This window comes from Bradysia coprophila, assembly GCF_014529535.1.
Source record: "Bradysia coprophila strain Holo2 chromosome X unlocalized genomic scaffold, BU_Bcop_v1 contig_173, whole genome shotgun sequence".
NCBI lineage: Eukaryota > Metazoa > Arthropoda > Insecta > Diptera > Sciaridae > Bradysia > Bradysia coprophila.
In genome coordinates, this window is record NW_023503302.1 from 200215 (window position 1) to 224712 (window position 24498).

The 24498-nt window shown below is 37.3% G+C and overlaps 4 protein-coding genes across 8 annotated transcripts; 3 read left to right on the forward strand and 1 right to left on the reverse strand.

Moving 5' to 3' along the window:
• The first annotated feature begins 2168 nt into the window (after positions 1-2168).
• Positions 2169-3213, forward strand: LOC119068070. The gene is made up of 3 exons (XM_037171471.1): positions 2169-2334; positions 2408-2804; positions 2872-3213. Exons 1-3 carry the CDS (start codon positions 2233-2235, stop codon positions 2991-2993), a joined length of 621 nt encoding a protein of 206 aa, XP_037027366.1. The 5' UTR covers positions 2169-2232; the 3' UTR covers positions 2994-3213.
• Positions 3214-5576: 2363 nt separating this feature from the next.
• Positions 5577-7634, forward strand: LOC119068071 (pyruvate dehydrogenase [acetyl-transferring]-phosphatase 1, mitochondrial). The gene is made up of 4 exons (XM_037171472.1): positions 5577-5959; positions 6026-6164; positions 6223-7153; positions 7219-7634. The coding sequence occupies exons 1-4, from the start codon at positions 5843-5845 to the stop codon at positions 7421-7423; spliced, it is 1392 nt and encodes a 463-aa protein (XP_037027367.1). The 5' UTR covers positions 5577-5842; the 3' UTR covers positions 7424-7634.
• Positions 7635-11347: 3713 nt separating this feature from the next.
• LOC119068072 lies at positions 11348-23624 on the forward strand. 5 transcript variants are annotated; one of them, XM_037171476.1, is made up of 9 exons: positions 13777-13866; positions 13973-14011; positions 14445-14580; positions 15521-15729; positions 18733-20050; positions 20116-20290; positions 22339-22802; positions 22883-23107; positions 23171-23624. In XM_037171476.1, the coding sequence occupies exons 3-9, from the start codon at positions 14461-14463 to the stop codon at positions 23300-23302; spliced, it is 2643 nt and encodes an 880-aa protein (XP_037027371.1). In that variant the 5' UTR covers positions 13777-13866; positions 13973-14011; positions 14445-14460; the 3' UTR covers positions 23303-23624. The 5 variants fall into 5 exon arrangements, with proteins under 5 accessions (XP_037027370.1, XP_037027368.1, XP_037027371.1 ...); XM_037171475.1 differs by lacking the exons at positions 13777-13866; positions 13973-14011 and adding an exon at positions 11348-11526; XM_037171473.1 differs by lacking the exon at positions 13973-14011 and having other exon boundaries at positions 13734-13866.
• Positions 20494-21559, reverse strand: LOC119068073. Its single transcript, XM_037171479.1, has 3 exons — positions 21239-21559; positions 20790-21181; positions 20494-20723 (listed from the first exon to the last, which is right to left on the reverse strand). The coding sequence occupies exons 1-3, from the start codon at positions 21553-21555 to the stop codon at positions 20563-20565; spliced, it is 870 nt and encodes a 289-aa protein (XP_037027374.1). The 5' UTR covers positions 21556-21559; the 3' UTR covers positions 20494-20562.
• Positions 23625-24498: the final 874 nt, after the last annotated feature.

A 24498-nucleotide genomic window follows, 5' to 3' on the forward strand; every position in this document is an offset into this window, starting at 1 on the left:
CTAGTCTAGAATCGTTATTACAGTGCTGGATTGGGCGCTTCGTCGTGGAGACATAACACTTTGAAGAAGGTAAAATTACGACTTTCAGCTTCTATTGCTCTGCGACCAAGTGACCGAGAGAAAATCGGTGTACTGAAGAAATTCAATTCATTGACATTTTGGGAAAGTTGTTAGCAAATGTAACCAACGAAAAGAAATCAAAGACATATTTGAATCTCTATTTCACTTCAACGTTCTAACGCCGCTTGCATAATGGGAACGTTCGAAGGGGATTTGAAGAAGTTAGATGAAGTCTATTACATTTTATAAATTTTGTTTTGTGTGATATTAATTTAGTTTGAGTTTGAGTTTCCTGTTTCTCCTGAATCGGGCCAGTTTCCATGGTTCTGGATAAATAGATTAGGGTAATTTTTGTTAAGAATAGAACCCACTCCATGGGTGGAATTTGTTTCATATTCTGATACAAATTTAGGTTTATAAAAATGAATAAAAACCGAGAGAAACAATTTTTACATGTTTTATCTTTGAATTTGTCCCTCGATCGATTCCAGTTTCAAACACCGGTCCAGCAACTTCCGTGGGGTCAGGCAACGATATTCCAAGTTCTCAGAAACGGCAAAGCGGTTGCGCCTGCAACATGTGCCGTTGAGTAGTGCATGCCTCCTCTAAGTCGGCTATGAAAAGAACCGAGATGGAAGTGGACATGTTTATTAAAAATTCGTACCGTGATACTAAAGCATTTGAGCAAGATCAATTTATGATATTTTTGTTACAATTACAAAAATCTAATGAGAAAATATCAGTTAGTCAGTCAAGGGACCTGACCCACCCAAAAGGTGGTGCCTAGTTACTATATACTAGAGATATGCTGGATATGCTCTTCTGTAGTTATCTGCGATTCAATATGCCTGTGAAATGCATCACCATTGTGTTGAATCTATAGTAAAAATTCAGGTGTTGGTTGTTTTAACGATAAAATACGAAAACAAACAAATGGAAAAACATGAGCCTTTGCAACGCACTTCGCACATGAGTGGTACTCTAAGTATAGTACTGCAACTGATGTCATACAAATTTTCGAACGGTAAAATAACTTGTTTAGTAAGAAATAGTACTCTATTTGTCAGTTGTATCTACGATCACTCATGCTTACAGTGCGTTGGTCTTTGTTGTACTTTAAAATTGTAATTTGCAGTATTGGCGTTTAAACAATGTGTATACTTCTGACAAAAACTTAGCACACAATCTGTATATTATGCGCGTACCGATTGGCAATAGGGAGTAGTATGTGTGGCGACATCTTCATGCTATCTTTGAACATAATCAACGATACTCATCGATTTCCAGTAAATTCTTCAATTTCAATTTTTTCAGTCGAACGTGAGATGTTAAGATAATTTTGAAATCGATCTTAGATCGGGCTGAAGTTAGCCTAATGCCAAAACTTGGACTAGTACATTGTTACTTACAAGTATACATAACATGTGTGTAACATGACAAATGATATTATACGGTGTTTAAGTAGAGTGAGATGGAAAATCCAAAGTTCTGAAAGAACCTAAGCAAAATCAACTCGGGGTCTGCTCTCATAATACAAAAGAATCTGACAGCAGACCCCGAGATGGAACAATAGGTTGTCGTGTCGTCGTCTCTCTCACTTAAACACTCTATATAAAGAGTTATGCTATCGCAGTTATATAAAATTTGAGCGATTTTTTGACTACTGCGAATTTGGGTCGAAATGTTTCTCAACTTTGAGTTATTCTAGTCAGACCCAGGTGTTCCGAATAATATTTACAGACATCGGTCTGATCGCTGCTACTGTATGAGCATGACAAGAACAGTAAAAACCAACGTTCAATCTTCAAAGCCGTGAGATCTGATTTAACAAATTACTTTTCGAACCATTAATAATAATTCATCAATAACAGGTCTAACAGGTTCATCATAATTTTCGTATTGTTACAATCTTTACTAGCGAACCTTCATCTATCCGTGTAAAATTTTCCATTATTGATCTCGTCTCACTAAAAGTCGATAAAAAACTGGAAAAGATTTCTTAAAATTATTTCGTCGTACACAAGTGGATTAGTGGATATGCTACTTGAGATAGTGGACTCATATATAAACGCCCTTCACAATTCAATACCTCATTTTACGAACACACAACAGTGGTTTCGTTTAGTTTCGATTCATAGTAGAAAGGTAAATAAAAATTAATTTAGATTAGAGATGTCAACATACGCGGCACTCTTCATCCAATTGATTGGGCTTTTCGCAGTAGCTCAAATTGTGATTACTGCTCCATCTGAGGATTCGCCTGGAACGAATATTGTAAGTCCGGTCGTTTCCAAAATTGAAAGGGATCGACTTCTATAACTCTGGTTTGGTAATTTTTTTTCGACAGTCTGCCAACATTTATGACATGTCAACTAAGTTTGCCGTCGTCGGCCAAAACTTTACTATATCTCCTTCGTGCTGGGTACCGTACATTACGTTAATTGGTACACCTCTCATGACTTGGTGGGGAAATTACAACCGAGCGGAGTGGGCGGACGCCAAATCATGCCTTGAAATTTTAAAAACGTATTTTCAAAATAATTGTGCAGGCGAAGCGAGAGCTAGATCTGGGGCCTATGTTTGTGGTGCATTTCTGGGTAGTGGTGTTGTGGTTAATTATATGGCCCCAGTATTCGATGCTGCTATTTCTAATTTAAACAGTGAAAAAATACCAGATGGAAAAACGTGGGAAGTCAATATTGAAAATGAATATGCTATTGGAATTACGATTGATTACAGAGGAGGTATGCACAAAGTTACAGTATTTGAGAACAAAGCAAGTTATTTCTAAACTTTTTCTTGACTATAAAGATCATTCGAATGTGGATGGTGCCATTGCTATGTGGCGTAGTCGTTCACGTGTAAATCCTGGAGCCGGATCGACCCGGATTGGTTCATTTGAAACACCAATTGTTAAAAACGAGCATCGTTAAATAGTTAATTGTTAACCAAGGGGAGAAGCTTGGAAATTTTACCAAGAGCTCGCTTCGCTCTGGACGCAATTCGCTCAAGGTAAAATTTCCTATTTCTCCCAGACAAACCAACCCAACAAAACGCTATTTTCACAACGATTTATAGTGCAGAGTTAAAATGTTTTTTCTGTCATATATTTCAATTCAAAAATAAATAAATGTCATAAATTCTAAAATCTATTCGCGCAAAAAAAAACATCGACGGAAAAATAAGGGAGTTTTGAGATTTTTCTCTGGTTTTCGACCCCATACATGAAATAGTTATTTGCATCACTTGGATTGAAACCACGAAATTACAGTATACGTGCGAATTCGTATATCGAGAGAATAATTTTTGACGAAGTCGAGACGCAACATACATACGTATGCAAAAATAATTCGCGTGGGATACGAATTCACACACATACTGTGATTGAGTGGTTTCAATCCAGTGATGCACAAAATTTTACACTCGTCACACCATGAAATACACAAACAACCAAACCAAATACAAAGCATTTTTATCACATTGTTACACATCGCTCAAGGTTAAACTTAAATGTATAGAAGAAGTATAAGAATAAAGACGAAACCGAAAATACGCGATACAAAGACGAACGAGTCGATCACACTACTCGTTGATACGGAAAGTGAGCTCCGCCTTCGTATCAAATTTCTCTCTTTGACGAATAACATAAACAAACTCCACCATTAAGCAAAACATCGTCTGAATCCCTAGACCTGTTTGCAAGGTCTGCTGAGAGATAACTAAAAAAGTGTGGTTTCCGATAACTTTTGACGCGTCATATTCAGTGTTTCATGGTTTGGCGAGTGTAAAAATTTTTGAGTATCTGTTTTGGACGATTGTTTTTAGGCACTCTCGCGAAATTGCCTAAAAACAATCGTCCAAAACAGATACACAAATAACTAATAATTATTGCCTTGTAAATAGTGAAGTATGCACACCATTTTCGACTTTTTCCCATACAACATCAGTACATATAGTTATTTAAAATCGTGTGATTGCACTTCACACGTTTGAATTTTTTTACTGTAGCCCCTTGTTATGCAAATTACTATAGAATGCCGTGAAATTCTTTCATATACTCTTGGACCATCACACACTTTCGTATACTTTTGGTTGACCCTATGTCATTTGAGATAAAATCCATATAGCTAACAGGTTGGAATCACATTTTCTTCTAATCAACTGTATTTGCATGCAAGGTTATGAAAGAACATGTTAAGACAACTCTGTGTTGATCACGAAGGCGGTGATACACAAATTGCGTCAACGGCTACGAAGTTTATATGAAAAGGGTAACTTAACAAAAACAAATTCCGAATTTTCCTAAAAAACGTTTTCTGTACTAAGTGCGTTCAAGGTTCTGAAAGAACAGGTTAGGACAGCCAATCGTACATTACAGAAAATATGAGCGCAACGGGTGTCTGTGTAACAAAATATACAAGAGAGTATGACGCGTGAAATATTCTCTGGCATCATTGCACCCTATGTCTAAAATTTAGACGATTTAAAAGTTATGTACCGAGCCGAAGGCGTGGTGCATAATACAAATCGTCAAAATAATAATTTAGGACAGATTTGCATACACTACTTTATCTGCCGAGAACAGATATTTCGAGATAAAGAAATTTGTCCTAGAGGGATAACATCGAGATGATAGTTCTAGGCAGATAAAATTGGTTATCGATGAAATAACTAAGTTAAATATAGTGTAGAGGTAATGTCATATTTTAACAGAATCAGATTATGAGGTGGAAACGCCATCTCTTTGAAACTAAATCAAATATGAAGCTCGGATGAGGACAACTACGTATAAATCAACAAAAAACTCCTTTTCTTGCACTTTTATTTCGGGTAGCAGCTGAGACATTAAAACAAAATTGCTTCAGTTTTTATTGTTGATTGATGATCCAGTATTGATCAAATGTTGCATCCTTATACAGGACATTTGGGATCACTGAAAATACCCCCAGCTGAAATGCCTACAGATAAATCACTCAATAAAAGTCATAAAAAACCAAGACAAACAGAAAATTCAATTCTCTATCCTCCCACGGCTCACGTCAACTGAATTTTGAGACATAATTGCTGCTACAACCTCAGGTGCTGTCATCGGTCACTGGCACCCTCAGTTGCTATGTCAACAGACAACAGATTGTGGATTTGAGCACTACTTCACAGAAAAGATTCTGAAAGAACAGGTTTAGACACTTCTGAGTTGATCACGAAAGCACTTGATAAAAACTTTTTTCTTCTTCAAGTTGACATTTCAAACAATCTGTAATGAGTATGTTCAATAAAAAGCATCTATTTGTCAAAATTTGTGTGTCACTCGGTTCGTGAGTGTCTCAACCTGTTCTTTCAGAACCTTCCTTCACAGGACCGTGACAAGAACAATTTCCACAATGTACACCCTTCACAAGACAGCCGTACATTTTCTGATTGATATGGTATTACCTCCACACTATATCTACCTTGGAAATTAGCAATTCTATCAATCTAATGGAGATGTCGCCACAAAAAAAACTCAGCGCGCCAACACACACGTGGATTTATGTGTATATATGTTCAAATGTCAAGACTGTCAAATTTTGCAAAAGGGAGAGATTCAATGAAATGATTTTCTCGTGAAAAAACTAATTGCTTTTCCGTGTTTGATATTCAAAAGTGTGAAATGCGAACGTGAACTAAACAAAACTTCAGTGCATTCCATCAATATATTAGTGAAGGGTCCTCACAAATTACGGCATTATTGAATGCAAAACAATTTCTGCACCATTAGGACCCGTGTGTACACAGTCAGAAAATGTCAATTTTAAGTCAAAACATCGAACGTCTTTACAAGTTTGGTGAACAAATTAGATATTTTCATTCATGCATTGCTAATTATCGATCAGCCGTACCTAAGCTATCGCCTCAAGATGTAAGAATTTTTATTATTTCAGTAGTTTTGATATCTGATGAAAGATAATTTTTCCTTTAATTTCAGGTAAATCATATTTTACGAACGTACGAACATTCGCAGGACTTTCACGAAGGTTCAGTAAAGAGCTATGATTCGAATCAATTGCCATCGAACTATCCAATGGAAGATTCAAGAAGCGAAGCAAGCTCCTTGTTCTCATCGAGTAAATATTTTTTTTATTGATTTGTTACAGGCAGACAATTTTATTCTTCTCTTTTCAGGTCATTTGTTCGGAGTATTCGATGGTCATGCTGGACCGGCCTGTTCGCAAATTATTGCTAAGCGATTAATGCGCTACATTGGCGTCAGTTTAGTGCCACCTGATTTACTCAAACGTCAATTAGAAAGTGGTGCCGAAAGTTATTCATTCTTAAAGTGTCATAACGACAAGGTAGACTTTGTGGCAGAAATCCAAGGAATTTACGAGAAAAGTTTCTCTCTATACGCCCATCACCTATGTAACAATCCAACGAATCTACTGCCATTTCGAGAAGTTCTGGAAAATGCCTTTCTTAGATTAGACAACGATATATCAAACGAAGCCCTGCAGAGTCCAAGCCTACGGACAATGTCAGTGGCAATGTCCGGTTCGGTTGCTTGTGTGGCTCACGTAAATGGCAATAATTTGCATATTGCAAGTACTGGAGATTGTGGGGCGGTGCTGGGTTCCATTAGCGACACCGGACAATTCATGACCACTCTACTGACCGATGCTCATAATTCGGAAAATTTGGCCGAATGTCGGAGAATTTTTAGCGAACATCCGCCGAACGAAAGAGATACCGTTATTCGCGGCGATAGACTACTAGGTCAATTAGCTCCGTTGCGGGCGTTCGGAGATTTTCGATATAAGTGGCCGGTGGACTTATTGCAGAAGGTTGCTATTCCACAATATGGTGAACACGTCATAGCACCAAATTACTATACACCGCCGTATTTAACCGCATTTCCCGAAGTAACACATCACATTCTAACGCCGAACGACCGTTTCTTGGTAATAGCCAGCGACGGCTTGTGGGACGTGATATCACCGATGCAAGTGACACAATTGGTCGCGGAACATATGTCGGGAAAAGCATTTTTAAAGCCAATGGAATTGCCAAAGAGAGACATTACGTTGGGCGAAGTCTCGGAAATGTTAAACCAACGCAGGTACGTTCTCACACTTGTTCACTGTCCAGTACAGTAAAAGACAGAAAAAGTTTTCCGTATTCCAGACTGGGATTGCAGAAGAAACCGCAAGATCAGAATGCGGCAACACATTTAATTCGACATGCGCTGGGAGGATCTGAGTACGGTCTAGAGCATTCGAAAATTGCTCATTTGTTGTCGCTGCCGCAGGATGTAGTTAGGCTATTTCGTGATGATATAACCGTTACGGTCATTTTCTTTGATCACGAATATTTAACACATTCGACTTGAATGGATTTTATGATGCTCCAACAATGTCTCCGTTTAATTTTTTAGTCAGACTTAATGGTGAGATAATTTATTTGTTTTTATTTCTTCTCTTTTCTTGTTTTCGTTTAAGCACCTGATTCTTGCGTATTTTAATATTTGTGATAGTCGAAACAAATTTTTGTTTTGTTTTAATGAAATGAGCAAAATATACGCTGCAAATAACTTGTTGAAATTCTTCGCTTTTTTGTTTTTCTGCGACTATTGCTACCGAAGGACGCAGATATGGACAAAAAAAAAACGCTGTAACTGTCGTTTACTGGAGTTATCTGTTGTGGAGGCTCTTCAAGCTAGATAAGTGATACAGTCTTCGTTGGGTTCAACAGCTACGCCTTAACCATTGTTAATCACATAAATTCTGTTATGTTCAGGACTACTGAAACCTTATAGCACGTTGCAGATTAACATGACTTTCGGCCTGATCATAACAATTTTCAGACCATCATGCTACTTGTGGTTGCCCGTATAAAATAACATAAAATAACTTAAACGTAGTTAATGACCCTACTGACGCCCGTGACTCTGCACGTTTGACTTTAACAAGAAAAAACTAGTAGCATTTTCTCTTGAACTTCTCTTGTCTGTAAATTGTAGATTAATATTGATGGTGGAAGTCGGTCGCATAAGAGCAGCTTTTTTGGTTTTCTAGACTTTGACTTTTTACGCACGACCTAACTAGAAAACTATGTGGTAAGCTGAGGAAAATTAGGGCTTAGGGTTCCCATTTTTCAATTTTGAAAAAGATGACATTTCGACGTCGAAAAAGAGGACCAGCACTGCAAATGAGGTATCAACGGAAAGCTTAGACAATGTATGTTACGACTAGCATGTTAGGTTCACCTTAAAAGTCATCAGTACCAGCCCAGACCTGTCTGAAGTTCACACAGATTTTGAAAAAGAATTTTGCAAATTTTTCCAAACATATATCAATGAATCTAATCAAACTAGGCATGACTCGAAAGTACTTAAGCTCAGCTTTCTAACGAGCCCAATCTCACCCGGAACGATCATTTATAACGGCCAAAAAATACGGATAAAAACACAATTTTTCAAGCTTCGGAGATCTTCCAGCAGGTGTGGCTCGAGACTGTGTGAGGCTTGTTTTAAGGTCTACTGGCAAAGACCTTTCAAACCATGTATATATCAATCCCAGACGAAATGGGTCCGATTTTGATAGGTGGATTTTCAAAAGAATCCCTCACACGGCTTAAAGACCGTTTTTAAATCTCGTCTCATTCCGCTTATTTTGGATCGGTTTGCCTTAGGATAAAATAGGATAAATTAGTCGAATCCTAAGCGAATTATTATTACTGTCATTACTCAAGTATGTGTTGTGGGTATAACTTTTCGTTATCATTGGTTCTGGGAACATTTTTCCCAATGCAAAAAGAATAGATTATTCTAAATTACAATGACGGCATCACTTGGTTATTAAATCTAAACAAATTCATGAAACTGGTGAGAGGAGATACACGCTAGTACTGCAAGTAAAGAGAATACCAAACTTAAGTGAGCTGTACCAAATTATTTGTGTGTACTGACAAATGAAGAAAAGACGCTATAGCCACCTATTCAGAAAAATAGAAAGAAGAAAAATTATCTTCGGTTGTTCATGTCCCAAAAACATCGTTTTTGTGATTTGTGACTTCAGTTTTGAGTAATATAAGAGATAACAAAAAATAATCTTTGAAAGCATTTTCATTACAATTTCTCCGAATTTCTCACTGAGAAATTTCCCTATCGAGTCTAATCATTTATTTGCTGAGAACTAATCTTCCATGGAATGTTTATAACAAAATATACCACACTAAAGCCCAGTATTTAGGTACTTAGCATCAGTATTAAGAGCTGTTGTGACCTGTTTGTATCTATAAGGTTTCCAAACCAATCTGAATGTACCGTCTCAGTGCAACTGCCTTGACGATATATAGTTCTGGTCAAACAGGTTGAACATTTTCGTATTGTTCATGTGTATGTGTATGATTATTTTTAGAAGCACAGGCTTCCAGCGATCCCAGTCGATATATATACCGTACCGTACCGACCGTACCGTACATACAGCAAATTATAACTGAACGTGGATGGCGCTCATAGCGATTTTCTTTTATTTTTTTGGAACGGTTTGAGTGATGGATTATGAACACCACGGTAGACACGTTATGTGTGCGAATATCTAACGCATTGCGTTGAAAATAAAATTGCTTACGTAAAACGAATAAAGAAATTAGTTTGATAAAATTTGACCGAAATTTGCTGTGGCAATTGAAATTTTGCTAGCAAAATAATTTGAAAGAAATTATTTATGTATTGAATACATACTCGCATAATGTCGTTATATGTTATGTTTTATGATGTATTGCAGTGTCACATTGTTTTTCTGGTGTTCACTTCTACCCGTTTAGAGATTTTTGAATTCTTCGCACACAAAGCATTTTATGCTCCTTTCTATTTATTGCCAAGTGATTACGATTCAATTAATCCTCAATTGTCAGTAGACTTAAATGGGGTCATTTACAAATAGCGCACGTACCTAAGGTAACTTCTTCAGAAGCGCTCCAAATTTTAGGATGGTGTTAGCAATGAAAGTGCAAACCAGGTAACCATACAAACCGGAGGAAATATCGACTTCATATAAACAAACTCACCTTTCAATGAAAATCATTGAAAGGTGAGTTTGTTTATATTAAATCGCTATTTCCTCCGCTCCATACAAATTTTGACATTAGACCATACCTATAGAGTTTACTTTCATTGGGTGTTAGTGCATACGTCCAGTTCTTTCAGAATTGTAATGTACGGTAAAAGTTTCTATTGTCTGAAATTTTTGAGCGAACTTCAGGAGTGAGAGGAATCAAGGAAACTCAATTTACAGTGTGGGATGGAGTTACAGTTTTTTTTATAAACTAAATGATCTAGAACAACGCATCGGCTTTTACAAATGTGCAAATTTTGGTGCGTTGTCAGAAGAAATATTTTGCTAAAGAGTTTTTGAGTTTCACAACGCATTGCATTTCCATTTTAATCATCGTTAAGCATTCTGTAAGTTCTTTCACCCTGTTTGTGTTAATACATATAATTAAGAGAGTGTAACTTGGATATTCCAGAGAATAACTGTAGAAAGAAAGAGAGTACATAAGTGAAAGAGTCCGGACGAAAGTCATTTTTTTTGTTTGAAGAAAAGTACGAGACCGATAATTCTTCGGATGAATTCACACTCATATCACTCCGTTTTGGCTCCGATTTGCTTGACATATATGATTGAACAATAGAAAAGAAAGATGGGTAATATCCCAAAAAAGATAAATTCAACGACGCTTTTAAAAGCTCAGATGCGGCTTCGGAAAATCTTTTGTTTTAAATTTTTCTTACGGTACTTTCCTTTTTAGCGCAATTGCAGCGTAAATTTATCTTTTTTGTGATAGCTGTAACATAAGCGGAGAGAAAACGGAATGACTGTGAATTCAGCCTTCTCGCCGCATGCTATAAATTAAGAAAAAAGGCCGTTTCTCGAAATTTAAAAAAAGTGTTTTCCATGGTATACAATTATACAAAAATGAAGTAAGCGTTGGACTTCGGTAGTTAATAACTACCGAAGTCCAACGCTTACTTCATTTTTGTATAATTGTATACCATGGAAAACACTTTTTTTAAATTTATAAAATAATAAGTTGGTACGCCTGCCTTTGGCCACCGGTGGACCAATGTATCATTTCTCTGGTAGTTATGTAAAAATGCTTGGAGTCATAGCACTGTCACAGTGCGTTGTTATGGAGTCTTTCATAGTAGACTCTGAGTTTCGTTCGTACATCTAGGAGCTAGGAGGCACGTCTCTGTGTGTGAGCCCACAGCACAAACAATTTCGTATGTATGATGATGTATGCATAAAAAAGACTCACTTAGTGTTCTTGCTTGAAGCAAAGTGTGCTGTTATATGGAGTGTGTCAGTATTTTATATATCGCTTGACTTTTCATTGGTTTGGTTATGGCTATGGCATGCTACAAATGGATGTATTCAGTGGTTTGATTCGACAATTCAATGCAAAAGTTCTTCGCAATATTTAAGAAAAGTAAGTTTCTGTATTATTTACATAACTAAATACTCTTAGCAGTTATCAATATAATTTTCGGCATAATGGCTGAGGGCTTGGGTTTCACTTTGTGTATGAAACAATACTCTGTCAAGATTATTGACAGGGCATTGGTATGAAACCTTGTTTATATTACAAGTCCAAATTTATTCCTATTTTATTGTGTCTACCCAACCACAAGAATTGTGTATACAGTAATTCCGTACACATAACCTCTTTTTCCTTTGAATTACACCAAAAACCATTGAGCCATTGAACCGTTGAGCACCCCTTTTTCGTGTTTGACATTTTTATTTTTATAAATTATTTATTATTGTTCCATGGATGAAAATTGACATTTAGCATATTAACCATGTATCAGCCACGAATCCGAGATCGTTTGGACAGATTTCAATTGAGATTCTTAATTTCTTCAGAAATTTGGTATTAGGAGGTCAGGATCGCTTTTTTGCTTTAAGTTAAATCAACGCACTTCAAGCAAAAGTGCTATTTATGACAGCTGCCAAATAGAGTACTTTTTGTATGAAATTTTATCACCGCTCTTTTTACAGTGTAAAATTTTGTATGGAGCACGGTCAAGTTTCAGTACCCTATTTAGAGTATCACTTTTGCTTGAAGTGCGTTGGTTAAATGCGAATTACATAGGTATGAGCGAGACACGTAGTTTTGTTTAGCTTTTAAAACAGGAAGACACACTCAGGTAACACTCTACTCTCACACAAAATAATTCACATCCTACGATAAGGCGTAATTTTTTATGGTAGGAAGCCACCCACATATTTGCCTGTATAAAATACTTATTTACGTATCTGTTTTGGATACGACTGGATTTGATTGATGTTAGACAATTTCGCTTGTTGCAGTTCTGGCTTCACAAGCAAGGAGACGAGAAAGAGTCCTAAATTTTTCTCACTTTCGTCACTTATACATTAGGGTAGTCCAACTTTTTGTGAAAAATGGAAATTATTCCGAACTTATGGAATGAAGTACTTTAACCCCGTTGTGCAACATGTAAACCTAACTTTTTTCGATATATATAATGTTCTAGCCTTTCGTTTATAATCTGAAATACGAGATTTGAAGTTCCGAATACTTTTATTTTCATTTAAAATTGAACCACCCTACTGAAACATGTAAATGGCTTTCTCGTTCGAAAAATGAAATACCGTCACACGTTTTCAGGAGTTGTTTGCCGCTTACCGTCATAAAGGTTAATTGGAAACCGGTTGCTATCAAAAACATACCAAAAGGGTCAGTTTATATCAACTAATAATATGTCATTGGGAAAGGCAAGCTATGGAGAACCTACGCTAAAACCAAAGCACTGTCTAGCACCGAAGCTGACTTTGACATCACTCAATTAAAAGGCCAAAAACACACCTGTTGACTATTTTTTTTTGAAATTTTTGAAAAAATTGTATGAAAAAGAATAGCCAACTTTGATCGGTTCAGTCCTCTATTTGAGTGACGTCAAAGTCAGCTTCGGTGCTTGACAGTGCTTTGCTAAAACTAAATGTTGTATTTACTGGTTTCAATATCTCCAACGCACTTCAAGCATGAGTGGTACTAAATAGGGTACTGGAACTCAACAGTGTCTCATACAACTGTAAAAAGCCATTTCATACAAAATAGTACTCTATTTGGCATCTGTCGACTATGATCACTTTTGAAGTGCGTTGCTATATATATATGGTTTTGCGTTCCCATTAAGTATATGTGATGCAATTTACAACTTTTCTCTTAATAACTTGTGTAACTCGAATTACTTAAATTATTGGCTTTTTAGTCACTTTCTCGATCGAATGAACTAGAAATAGCATCCTAGGAACTTTCCAATTTTCAACTGCTAAATTCATACAACGGCAGAGTAAAATAAACCTGGCAGTAGCGGTTCAGTTTTGAAACGTCAAATAAGGGACCTAATACACGGTTTAAAAATGAACTCAAATGAACACTGACAAAAAATCAAAAATTTAATTCGCAAAACACAAAGGCTACTAGATAATTCAGGTCCCTAGTCAAATCAAGAGATCCTGCCAGGGTTTTACTTTACTCTGCCGTGGAATGACGCAAACCAAGGTTTCTCCAAATTCAAAACTTTTAGCTCACAATTTCTTGTTAACAAAATGGAACGCTACCATAAACTAACGCATAGTCGTCATGCAAAGTGATGCTTGGCATACCACAGCGTCATTTCGCTTCTATTCGCCATTTTAACAATAATTCAACATGAAAAACAATACATCAAAACAACTTAATTTTGATGAACTGACTGCTAATAAAAGTTAGTAAATAAATGTTAATAAAATCGTTTAAAAGGTGAGACAGTGTCAACGAATTGCATAAATATTCGATACAATATTTTATGCTCAAATCACAGCAAATCAATTCAACTTTCATTAATTTTCGCTTTCATCATTTCGAGTTTTGTATAGTTTGCTCCCGTTGTTTTTCAATTCAAACGGTAATTTTCATTGAAATTCCGACAACAACCTTTTGTTTCTATTTTAATCAACATTAAACACCACCTATGGGCCGTGCTACTGTGTCCAAAATTTGGAATAAATAATTTCAGTTTTCCAGTATATTATTTCTTGTGGGGCGAAGTTTACATGCTGTGTTTGTGAATGCGAAGTGATGTTTTTACAATTGGATAACCCAAAATTGTGGTATGATTTTCATAACCGTCATTTTCATCAAAATAAACAATGCAATCGACAGCCGAAAAAATTGCATCCGCTACGAGAAACAACTCAAATTATTTGTTCTAATATTTTACCATCTCCAAAGATACTGCCACTGAAGCATAACAACATACACAACATAAAAAAAACCTACACCAAGTCACTTCAATTCAATGCTGTAATTGTCTAAAAATAACCATTTTTCTATTTCAGACTGATCGTGATCATAATGAATGGTACCGAACAAAATGAGAAAAATCGGCGGATGCGACCAGAAGAAATTTTGGAAATGTTCCGTGAGGTGGTTCAGCAACATGCATCCAAATCATACAACTTTCCAATATCGAATGTGAGTGGTTCTAATCAATTAAATTGTGTTATTCGTTTCTGATTCTGTCTATCCGGATATTTTCACGCAAAGCGTCCTATTTTGTCGATGATTCCAGCTTCATACACGGATTGATTTGTTTGTTTAGTGCGACGGATGCTGTGTGTGATTTATGTAGCTCAAATACATTATTTTGTTAAATCGACGGCTGATGTAATGTGTCCAAATGTTGTCAAAAGTCGTGTTTTGTGTTTACATAAATAGTTCTGTCGACAAACTGGTGCCACTGTAGTAAAATAATAATTTCGGTGCAAGTGAATTTAGCCCGCCAAAAATGTTATATCAAATAATCAGGATTAAAGAGAACGATTGCGTGCATTTTTTGTGGCAGCTCGATGATATTGACACTTCTTGTCGGTGTCATTGTGATTATGTTGTCGGATTTTTGGTTTTGTGTTTTAAATTTAAAAGAAAAGTGCCCCAAGGGAGTCCCAGAAGCTTATGATCCGAGGAACCACAAAATCCAGAGGATTTAGTGACAGTGTTGAGTGCGCTATTACCATACGTATTGCTATGCGGTAATCGGCGTCCTAATGTTTAGTTAAATCAGCTAACAATTACCGTAGAATATTTTTGAATGTTTGGCACTCTTTTCTTGTACATTACCAGTGTTGTTGTTGTTGTCGTGTGCATTTCTACAAATCCTTACATTTCGATGTTTTAACAGTGTATACATGATCCCATGCACGAACCGCGACAGTTCGTTAAGAAAAACGATAAATGGTCTCGCAAAGGAATCATTGTTGTATAAGATATCAACGACACTGTGAATGCACTTCGTTTCGCAATATTTTGAACTAGCCATCACATAGTCGTGGGACACTTCGACGACAATTTACAAACAAAGATGAATTTCCCTGCAAGACGTTCAACTAACATAATTCCTATATCTATGTTTCAGCTGCTGGAGCAGTACATCCATAGTCGAACGGTGCCAAATTTCCCGGAAGCAGCAATACTTATCGATTCGGCCGGTCAAGTGTATTCGCGCAAAGTGGACTACTTGGAAGCCTTACTGATGGCTATGCATGACAAACAGAATGCACCGGATCGTAACGAGAAAGCGGATAATCCAGACCAAGTGGATAATCCGACGACGGAGAAGAAACGGTAAACAGAAAAGTTTTTCTTTTTCACTACTTTTTTTGACTGCATTGTAACTAGTGTGATGCGGCTTGTGAATCCATCTATACGGTGGGGACATTGCTATGTGTTATTTGAATTGCAAAAAACGAAAGAATTTTTTTTTTTTTTGATAATGAGAAGATCTTTGATGGAAAGAATTGTGCTAGTTTGTTCCGAAGGTTGGATTCTCGTTTGAATATTTAGTAGTGAAATTTAAGAAGCAAAGACAAACGAAAGAAAAGAAAATGGATCGTGCTAGTTAATATATTGTAGTGTGTTTCCGTTCTTGTGTTGTGTTCTCACCCATACCACTTTGTGGCAACATAACCAACGGATGCTCAGAGCTGTTTCACTTCTTTTTAACAACAGAAAATCGTTTGACGTAAAACAATCGGTTCTCACTGTTATATATACCAGTTAACTGTTTTTATAATGAAATCGCGATGCATTCGACATCGTCGGTTTACTGAATACGAAAAACCTTACAAATGTGTTAACGTTATCTTTGCATGCAATATATTGCATAGAAGAAGGCGTGCATTCAATGTGTTGTTACCGGGTGCATTCAAGGGTCTCACAACGTAATGACGATGAGAAACGAGACAATTTTGTTGAGACGATGTGTTCGAAATCAGTGTCAGCAGAACGAAATGTTCGCACTAAGAACTTTGTGAACGAAAAAACTGACGATAAAGTCCGTTGCCGTGATGCTAAGACACTAACCGCCTCTGTCCGTATTCGGAAAGTGTGTTTTTTTGTTGTTGAAAATATAATTCCGTTTGTCGTGGACAATCTTGATCTGAGTGCGCCGGAACGGTCGGTGGTCCTGTAAAACAGTGTTTTGTCAACCGGAACAGTCAATGAAAAACGCAATTTTTCTTCGGTCAATATTCAGTTATCGACTTAGCCTGATGTAAACCGATCGCCACATCATGGGGTTCTGTGCATGCAGCGTTCAACTGTATTTTAAATTTATGTAAGTCAATTTTACTACGTCCGCCCGGCTAACGATTTGTGTATTAAAGACGAAATCATCATCTCTCTCTCTCTCTTAGGGGCACAAAACATCAAAAATTTTATTTCGTTTCGACGATATTCTCATTTTGGCGAGCAGATGCACAATCTTTCTTTAACAACAACAAAAATAACACATAGCATTCCAATTCGCTCGCTGTTAAAATTTAAAATAGTTTGGGGCGTTGGACGGCAGCTAGACAGATTCATTGGTCCGTTTTTGATCGTAGTTTTCAGTTTTTCAGTTATTTTTTTGGAATGTGAAACGCATACAGCAATCTTGAAGTAATGAGTCTGTAAATCAGCAACCCTAGCAAAAAACATGAATCTGTCTAGAGCAACGTCTGTTGGAATTGTTTCACTAAAGCTTAATGCGTACAATCGCATTGTTTATGCTGTTGAAAAACGTAAAAAAATCCTTAGGTCGGTAAATTCACTAAGGGGCCATTCAAATAGTGCGCACGCACTTAAGGGGGGAGGGGGGTCTGAAATTGGAACTTTTTATATGGAAAATCGCGTGCGAAACGGGGGGGAGGGGGTCAAAAAATGACCGCACACTGTGTGCGCACTTTATGAATGGCTCCTAATCCGACCATAATTAACTGTTCTTTGGTCAGGGAGTTTCATTGTACAGTCAGAGGCAGAGAAATTTCTGCTTGAATTTGCTTCAGCTGTTTTTCAGCTGATCCACACATCCAAGTAAAATTGTTTATACGGTTGAAGCTGACGCGCGTGGTAGTGGTAAAACCGTATAAACAGGTTTGATTGTTTGTGGTGATCACCTGCAAAACAGCTATTGCTGAAATTTCACTGCTTCTGACTGTAGTAATTTAGTTGAATCACTACAGAGGAGTGCTGTCTGACTCTTAGGAAATTATCTGACTTTTTTTAAAGGTTTCGATTTGATTTTTTGTAGATTTTGTCATTGGAATTTTTCGTACAATTGCTAAAAGTTTCCTATGTGCAGAATGAGCACCAGCTGATGTACAAATAAAAACACTTTGTATTGTAAACAATTCAAAGACAACCTATACACAGTGCATTTCTAAGTTAATGTCATCTATGCTCACACATAACACGTATGAATGAAGTAAACACATTGTTAAGAATTTGTTTTGATTGTTTACAATAAATGTGTGTTAGTAGATCCAGCTGGTGACATTCAGCTGGTGCTCATTCTGCACATAAGAAACTTTTAACAATTGTAGTTCTTTAAGAGTAGTATAGAATGGAGTAGTCGTCTGTGTATCATTGATAGTGCTGTAATTTGTGATTATTAATAGACCGTCAGCGCCTGTCCAACAGTCCATCATATGGCCACAGCTTTAAACCCATGCCATATTGTGAGACGAAAAATGTTTGTTCTGACACTTATCATTTTGAGTGCTTGGGGGGAGGTTAACGAATTCCTTTCAATTTTCCGTATGAGTTTCTTCATGTGGCAATAATACATTCATTTGCTGACTACACTGAGATATGTACCAAACTCCACCATAAGGGATGTGTTCATAGTGCTTGAAAGCACACGTTCAAGAATAAAAATTTTTCGTCTCAGGTGTTGTAATAATATGGTGGCGAATTGGAACGGTGGCCCTACGAGAAACTGTTTTGGACTCACTAGCAATTAATTAAAAGCAACCAAAAAATGGCCTAGTTCAATGTTTAAAACTGTAAATGTTTGAGGTACCATAGAAATGGACGTGGAATTCGTGTACCTAGTACACGAATTGTACACTTACAACAACAATCGATTTGATTTTCAACTAACTTAATTGGGTGGGACAATTGTAAACCGACTGCAGCTAAGGAGAACTTAGCTTAGGATTTTTAACTTGAAAAAGCTTGTGTGTGCCAGACTTGTGTGTGCCAAAGTTCTTGGTATATTTTGAAGAAAAAAAAATGTAAAAAAATCAATTTTTCCGCCGTCAAAGACTTGATCTAACAAAATCATTTTTTCTTTTAATTTTCCTCCAGACTACCTGGCAAACGGCTGAAAAATGTAGATCATTCGTCGACTACCATTCAATTGGCGCCTCCAAAGCACATCAAGAAAAGCAGTAGTACGGTGGAAAAAATTAATTTAAATTTGTCCGATACCAGTGATGCAGATAAATTTAAAAATTACTGCCAAGCGGTCAAAAGCAAAATCCCAGTATTTTATGAACGAGTCAATTTGTTGATATCGGATAAAACCGATACCTATTTCGATGGGGCACGAGCAATCAGCAAAGATGATCCGGATTGTCAAAAGAATTACAACGTTTTCGTTGGATGCATATCATTTAAGGAAAAGCAAATGATGTCGCAAAGAGAGTTTCTGAATCGAATACAATTCGACAATTTAGACGGCGGTTCCGATCAGACGAACGCAAATGCTCCGGCAGCGCCGGAAGACTACGTTCACAATACAGATGGACTTTCCGAGCAACCTTCATGTGTCGCAGGCGGCGCAGGAAGTAATAATGACGAGGACTTGCTGGAGAGATTAAGAGAAACGAGTTTGCTGCTGAATAGTACGACTGCTCATAATGATGAATGTGATAGTGCAATGGTTGACGACGACGCGTCCCAGTTGTCCCAGCTGAATTCGACAGCTGGTGAGTCAACACTTAATAACACACTTCCATTGAATTCAACAGAACAAAGTAGTTTGATGGAATCGTCAATTGCCTTAGATAGTACGATTAATGAATCAGAAGTAGTCAATTCAACGGTTAACAATAGCCAAAGTACTGACATTCACTCACAATCGGATATATCAACTATAAATAACGATACCGTTGTGGAAACTACGGTGAACAGTACGTTAAATGGTACCGAAGCATTAGACTCCACACAGGAAACGTCAAAAGTCGACGAAACGAGCCAGACTAATGGAACTTCCAATGACGACACGCTAATGAATTCGACGTCGTTCAATATTGACGAAACAAACCAGACTAATGGAACTTCCAATGCTGACACACTTATGAATTCGACGTGCGCCGATGAAAAATCCACATCTGACTCGCAGCTAGATGCTAATGGTACAACAAGCGGTACGATCAACGAAACGCTCGAGACAATTCAAAATGATTCAGCTTGCAATAACGTCAATGGTCTAGTCGACAGTAGCAATATATTTCGGATTAAAGACGAATATTTGAAGTTGGACGAAGTATTTCGGTTGCCTTTGAGTGTGTTGCAGCAAGAGGTTAACATAAAACTGAATATATTCGGGATACCGTTCGGTAGATTACGGCGACAGGTGAAATTTGCACTACCAAAAGATTTTGACTCTCTACGTACAGGGGTAAGTTTCGCGATTTCTTTTTTCACAATGAGATTCGATAAACGAAAATCTTCATCGTTTTGCAGATTAAGCGAACGCGAGATTTTGACGAGTGTTCAACAACAACGACCAGAAAGTTTGTCAAATTAAACGATGGCACGGCGACGCCGAGTATAGAGGCTTCATCGATGCTACCCCCTACAGTCTGTGATCAATTACCGGATTCTTCAATTGTACCTGCTCCTGACACAAACACTGCCGGTATGTAGTGAAAAGCTATCTATTTCACAGCAATTTTAATGCTGATTTGGTTGCTGCGGGTTTGAAATCTACCTTTGTTCTAGTGACATAGTTTTCCTCTACAGTTTCGCACAGAAAACACCAGAACACTCACTTGAAAATTGAATTGCTAAGGGAAATTCTTGGCCCATTCCTGTAAGATAGACAAACTAGTAAGGGTTCAGTGAGTTCATTTTATTGCTTCTCTGATTACATAAGCAACCTCTAGGTCCATACAACTCTCTGAATACTTTCTATGCCTCTGTGGTAAGCGTTTCAATCCATTCTGAGAAATGAGAAACTCTGGTAGCACGTCCGAAAGATGTCGTATTATTCGAAGATTGATGGATTCCAATCAAAACCGGAATGAATTCTAATCCAGCATCAGTGTATTCGTAGACGATCCAAGCTCCCCCTTCATAATGACAATTTTACAATGATTAGTACGAACCGAACAGTTGGAATCAACAGAGTGTCATACCGCTGAATCCCGCATCAGTTTCATTTGGTTCTCTACTTTCGATGCCACAAATTTCGTGTTCATCAATTGCGACATTGCATAAGCTGTTGTTCGTAATGCTGGTGTGCACTGATTGCAACTGGGCTGCGTAAGTTTCAGATGACAATGAACCATATCCTAACACTAAAGATGACCAGCCTTCGTAGTAGAAATTTTGATAAAATGGTAACCGAATGGGATGAACATTCGGATTGAATATCAACGACTCGTGCAGTCTGTATAGCACAATGCTTGGACTATTCTCAGGTGACGGTTCGATGTACCAAAAATGTCGCACGAAGTTTGTTGGTGTGGTTAAAGGCCATTGAGCGAGGCCAACATACAATTCAATCGAACTGGCTGGGGGATTTTGGCTAAATAGGAGTAAGAAATGTGGTTCTCACTGTAATTAATACCCAATAAGCACTCACTCTTGACCGGTACACGAGATATCACTCAGAGCAAAATTTTCGCTTATGATTGTGCCTGAACACAGGATGGCTTCTCTCAGTCCGACTTCTGTATCTATCCAGGCTGTGGTGAAAATACTCCACGGATACTGTCCATTTGTGGCATTTGTTGCACTGATCAACATCGTTTCCGATTGTTGTTTAATTGAATCGTAACGCGGATCGAAATCTCTGCGGGTACGGTCAACAATCAAATCCACACGAATTGTCCGGTCGAGCCAGTCGAAGGCCTGAACTCGGAATTGCAGCAGACACAATATTACAATCAAGCAGCGCATTGTCTTGAAAACTAACTGACCCAGTGTCGATGTTGCTGGCTCTTTTTATATGAAATGGAATTTCCGATTGCGTGCGATAATGAATTTCGATGGAGACGATTAGAACGTTATCGGATCGTCAATAAAATCAGCATTAGAGCACGTAATTTCGATTTAAAGAAACGAAAGGAAGGAAAATGTTCACGTAATTCTAGCTCAAAATTATAAGTATGCTTCTAGCGGCTGCACGTATTATGCATAGGTGTGGTCTAGTAATCACATACATCTCATTAATCAGAGCCAATCGTCCAAAGATCGATAGTCTCTATGGATATATAAGTCCCTAATAAGGTCATACGGTCATACGTTGTGTGACTGCTGAGTTATACATATATTAAGCCTACCCTTGAGGCGACCCATTGGTGCTCAAGTTTTAATATGGAATAGGTTTCAAATTGTCTGACTGACACGCACGTACGTACGCATTCGATCTATGAAAAAATACTTCGAATTTTTAGGAAGAGTTTGTCCAAACGTTGGTCGTAGCTATCGATCCAACTTCCACACACTTTTTCGTCTGGTTGGTATGGACCGTAACCACCATTCACGCATTTCCTTACCCTGAATGACTGGTTTTCCACAAAATTTGTAAATATTGTCAATACGAGCCGTAGATGAGTTGGGCATCACATTGTGTGCCGATGCCAAACACTTAGACATTTGTTCGAATGCTTTTTATACGGAAACAAATTTGGGTACTGATTGAATTGCCATCCTTGAAGTATTTCTGTTTTATTTTTATAGAGACTCCACCCGAAGACAGTTCTCAACCTATTGATGGGACTGGCTTGGAAAATGGCATATCAGCAGAATGTAGTGCTGGAGAAAATGCACCGAATTGTGACGAACTATCAACTACACAAACTACTCTAGAAAATCCTTCGCAACTAGTCGATGGTGTGACTCAATCACAAGATGTTGCAGCAGAAGACTTAGGTGTTTCGGATTGCTTTCCAAATGACGATGGGCCGTCGTTACCGAAAATTCCTCGAATGAGCCCAACACCTGCACTCAGTATATTCGATTCGGGAATTGGTACGGGTACCGAAGGATCGCAATACGACGATGATGCCGATGGTACGATCACTAAGCGACGTATGACGTTAGATCTAACACCGCCGAGCGAACAAATCGAATATGAAATGTCTGCCGAAGCGGACGAACAGTCAGCAAATCGCATTCAGGAAATGACAAATTTGTCGGAGAAGGTAAATGAATGAAACAAATGGATGCATTGTCCCATTATTTGGTGCAGACAATTTCTAACGTTAAGCTATTTCGGTAACAGGTTCATAGTTGGCATCAACGGCTGAAGCCAATTTTATTACATTCCGAGAGGCGTAATGATTTTGACGTTAAAGAGACTAGTCGCAATATTGTTGCATGCTTTAAAAATGGTGATAGTTCGTTGGAAACGAAAGCTCAAAGCGATCGTCTTATTTCGTTCGAAAGTATTATGGAACGACGGGATAAGGCAGACACGGCCAGATATTTTTTCTCCATGCTGCAGATGGTAAGTTTGTTAAATTGTTAACCGATTGTCAAATTCATTTAACTTTTGGTTTTGGTTCTGTAGGCGAATAATAGGAACATTCAGCTAATAGTTAATCATAACGACAGTGCTAAGCTGTGTCCACAAAACAAAATTATGCTGAAACTGTTGAATCCCAATATACGGGAAATTGATCCGAGTATTGAGAAAAATTGAGAAGTGATGAGTAGGCAGTCGCTTGGTGGATGTCTATTTTATGTGAATTAGTGTTGACGTAAGTACAAATCGATAATTTTGTACAAAAGTGAAGAAAAACAAATCAAATGAAAACGGAGAGGAGAAAGAGAAAACTTTATAATTAAATGAAAATGTTGGTTGAGTTTACGTCTTGTGAGTATTTTATTGGAATGCAAATGTTTGGTCAACCCATAAGAGACTCTTGTACTTGTATTGAACTTAAATCGAAATTTACTTCACTTATTTCTATTCCATTGCTTCTTAATTGAAGCAAAAATATTTTGCTTTTTGAACCCAATTTTTTTTTTTCAAATATTTTTTTTGTCTTGCAAAATCTTTGACTCAATCTTACATTATTATGTAGATGACGGGATACTATTTTCAATGTATAATTTTGCAGTCTCTTTTTTTTATTATATCAATCCAGTGAACAGAAAAAAAACAACTTAGAAATGAAAACCAAAACAATGTTCAAGAGAAGAAGAACACTGATGTATACCACCCAGTTCGAATTGTTACTAATATTCCAGCGAATAAATGAACCATGGATATGTGACAATGTCAGTGTGTCGTATAATTATTTAAGCGTCAGTGATACGCAAAATAAAATCCCTTTTCCCAGATACAGGCGAGTGATTTCCTGTTAAGGAAAGAGTTAATCGAAAACCTTTTATTCAGTTAAATTATAATTTTACTGATAAAATAATTCTTTGAGGTTCTTGAGGTTCTGGATAACTTGTTGCTCCTTTTTCTTGTGTTACCATTTTGCTTCCGATTTTTTCAACTCCCTCCTTTTCTTCTTGATTTTATATACGATAGTATCTAAACTCTTTCATTTTGATCTATGCCATACACGCCCCGTCGCCCAATTGTTTTATTTTTTGCAATATTTTTGGACTATTTTTGTCAAAACATTTTCCTTTATTTTCCCAAATATTTTCAACTTTTCTTACGTTTTCCCTGATTTTCAAAGAAAAACTCGGAAAAAGGACTTGGAAAGAGCTGTGCGCGGAAAGAAAGAATTCTCGCAGAAAGAGAGAGGGATGAGTGGTTGCAACGGTTTCCCCTTATAATAATAGTTTCTGTTGATAGTATTCGAGTAAGGTAAGTGTTCTAGATGGTCAGTCATATCTCCTAAAGTTTAACAAAACGAAAACGAGTCAAAAATCCAACTG

Excerpts from the sequence above, each read along its gene's own strand:
- LOC119068072 (XM_037171473.1), top strand. The coding sequence starts at position 13,844 with ATGTTAATAAAATCGTTTAAAAG. Across the intron at positions 20,051-20,115 it reads TTGACTCTCTACGTACAGGG|ATTAAGCGAACGCGAGATTT; the intron begins GTAAGTTTCGCG and ends ATCGTTTTGCAG. Across the intron at positions 23,108-23,170 it reads TTTTCTCCATGCTGCAGATG|GCGAATAATAGGAACATTCA; the intron begins GTAAGTTTGTTA and ends TTGGTTCTGTAG.
- LOC119068071 (XM_037171472.1), top strand. The coding sequence starts at position 5,843 with ATGTCAATTTTAAGTCAAAACATCGAACGTCTTTACAAGTTTGGTGAA. Across the intron at positions 6,165-6,222 it reads AAGCTCCTTGTTCTCATCGA|GTCATTTGTTCGGAGTATTC; the intron begins GTAAATATTTTT and ends TTCTCTTTTCAG. Across the intron at positions 7,154-7,218 it reads GAAATGTTAAACCAACGCAG|ACTGGGATTGCAGAAGAAAC; the intron begins GTACGTTCTCAC and ends TCCGTATTCCAG.
- LOC119068073 (XM_037171479.1), bottom strand. The coding sequence starts at position 21,555 with ATGCGCTGCTTGATTGTAATATTGTGTCTGCTGCAATTCCGAGTTCAG. Across the intron at positions 21,182-21,238 it reads ATCTCGTGTACCGGTCAAGA|CCAAAATCCCCCAGCCAGTT; the intron begins GTGAGTGCTTAT and ends ACTCCTATTTAG. Across the intron at positions 20,724-20,789 it reads AACTGATGCGGGATTCAGCG|GGGGAGCTTGGATCGTCTAC; the intron begins GTATGACACTCT and ends GTCATTATGAAG.
- LOC119068070 (XM_037171471.1), top strand. The coding sequence starts at position 2,233 with ATGTCAACATACGCGGCACTCTTCATCCAATTGATTGGGCTTTTCGCA. Across the intron at positions 2,335-2,407 it reads ATTCGCCTGGAACGAATATT|TCTGCCAACATTTATGACAT; the intron begins GTAAGTCCGGTC and ends TTTTTTCGACAG. Across the intron at positions 2,805-2,871 it reads TACGATTGATTACAGAGGAG|ATCATTCGAATGTGGATGGT; the intron begins GTATGCACAAAG and ends TTGACTATAAAG.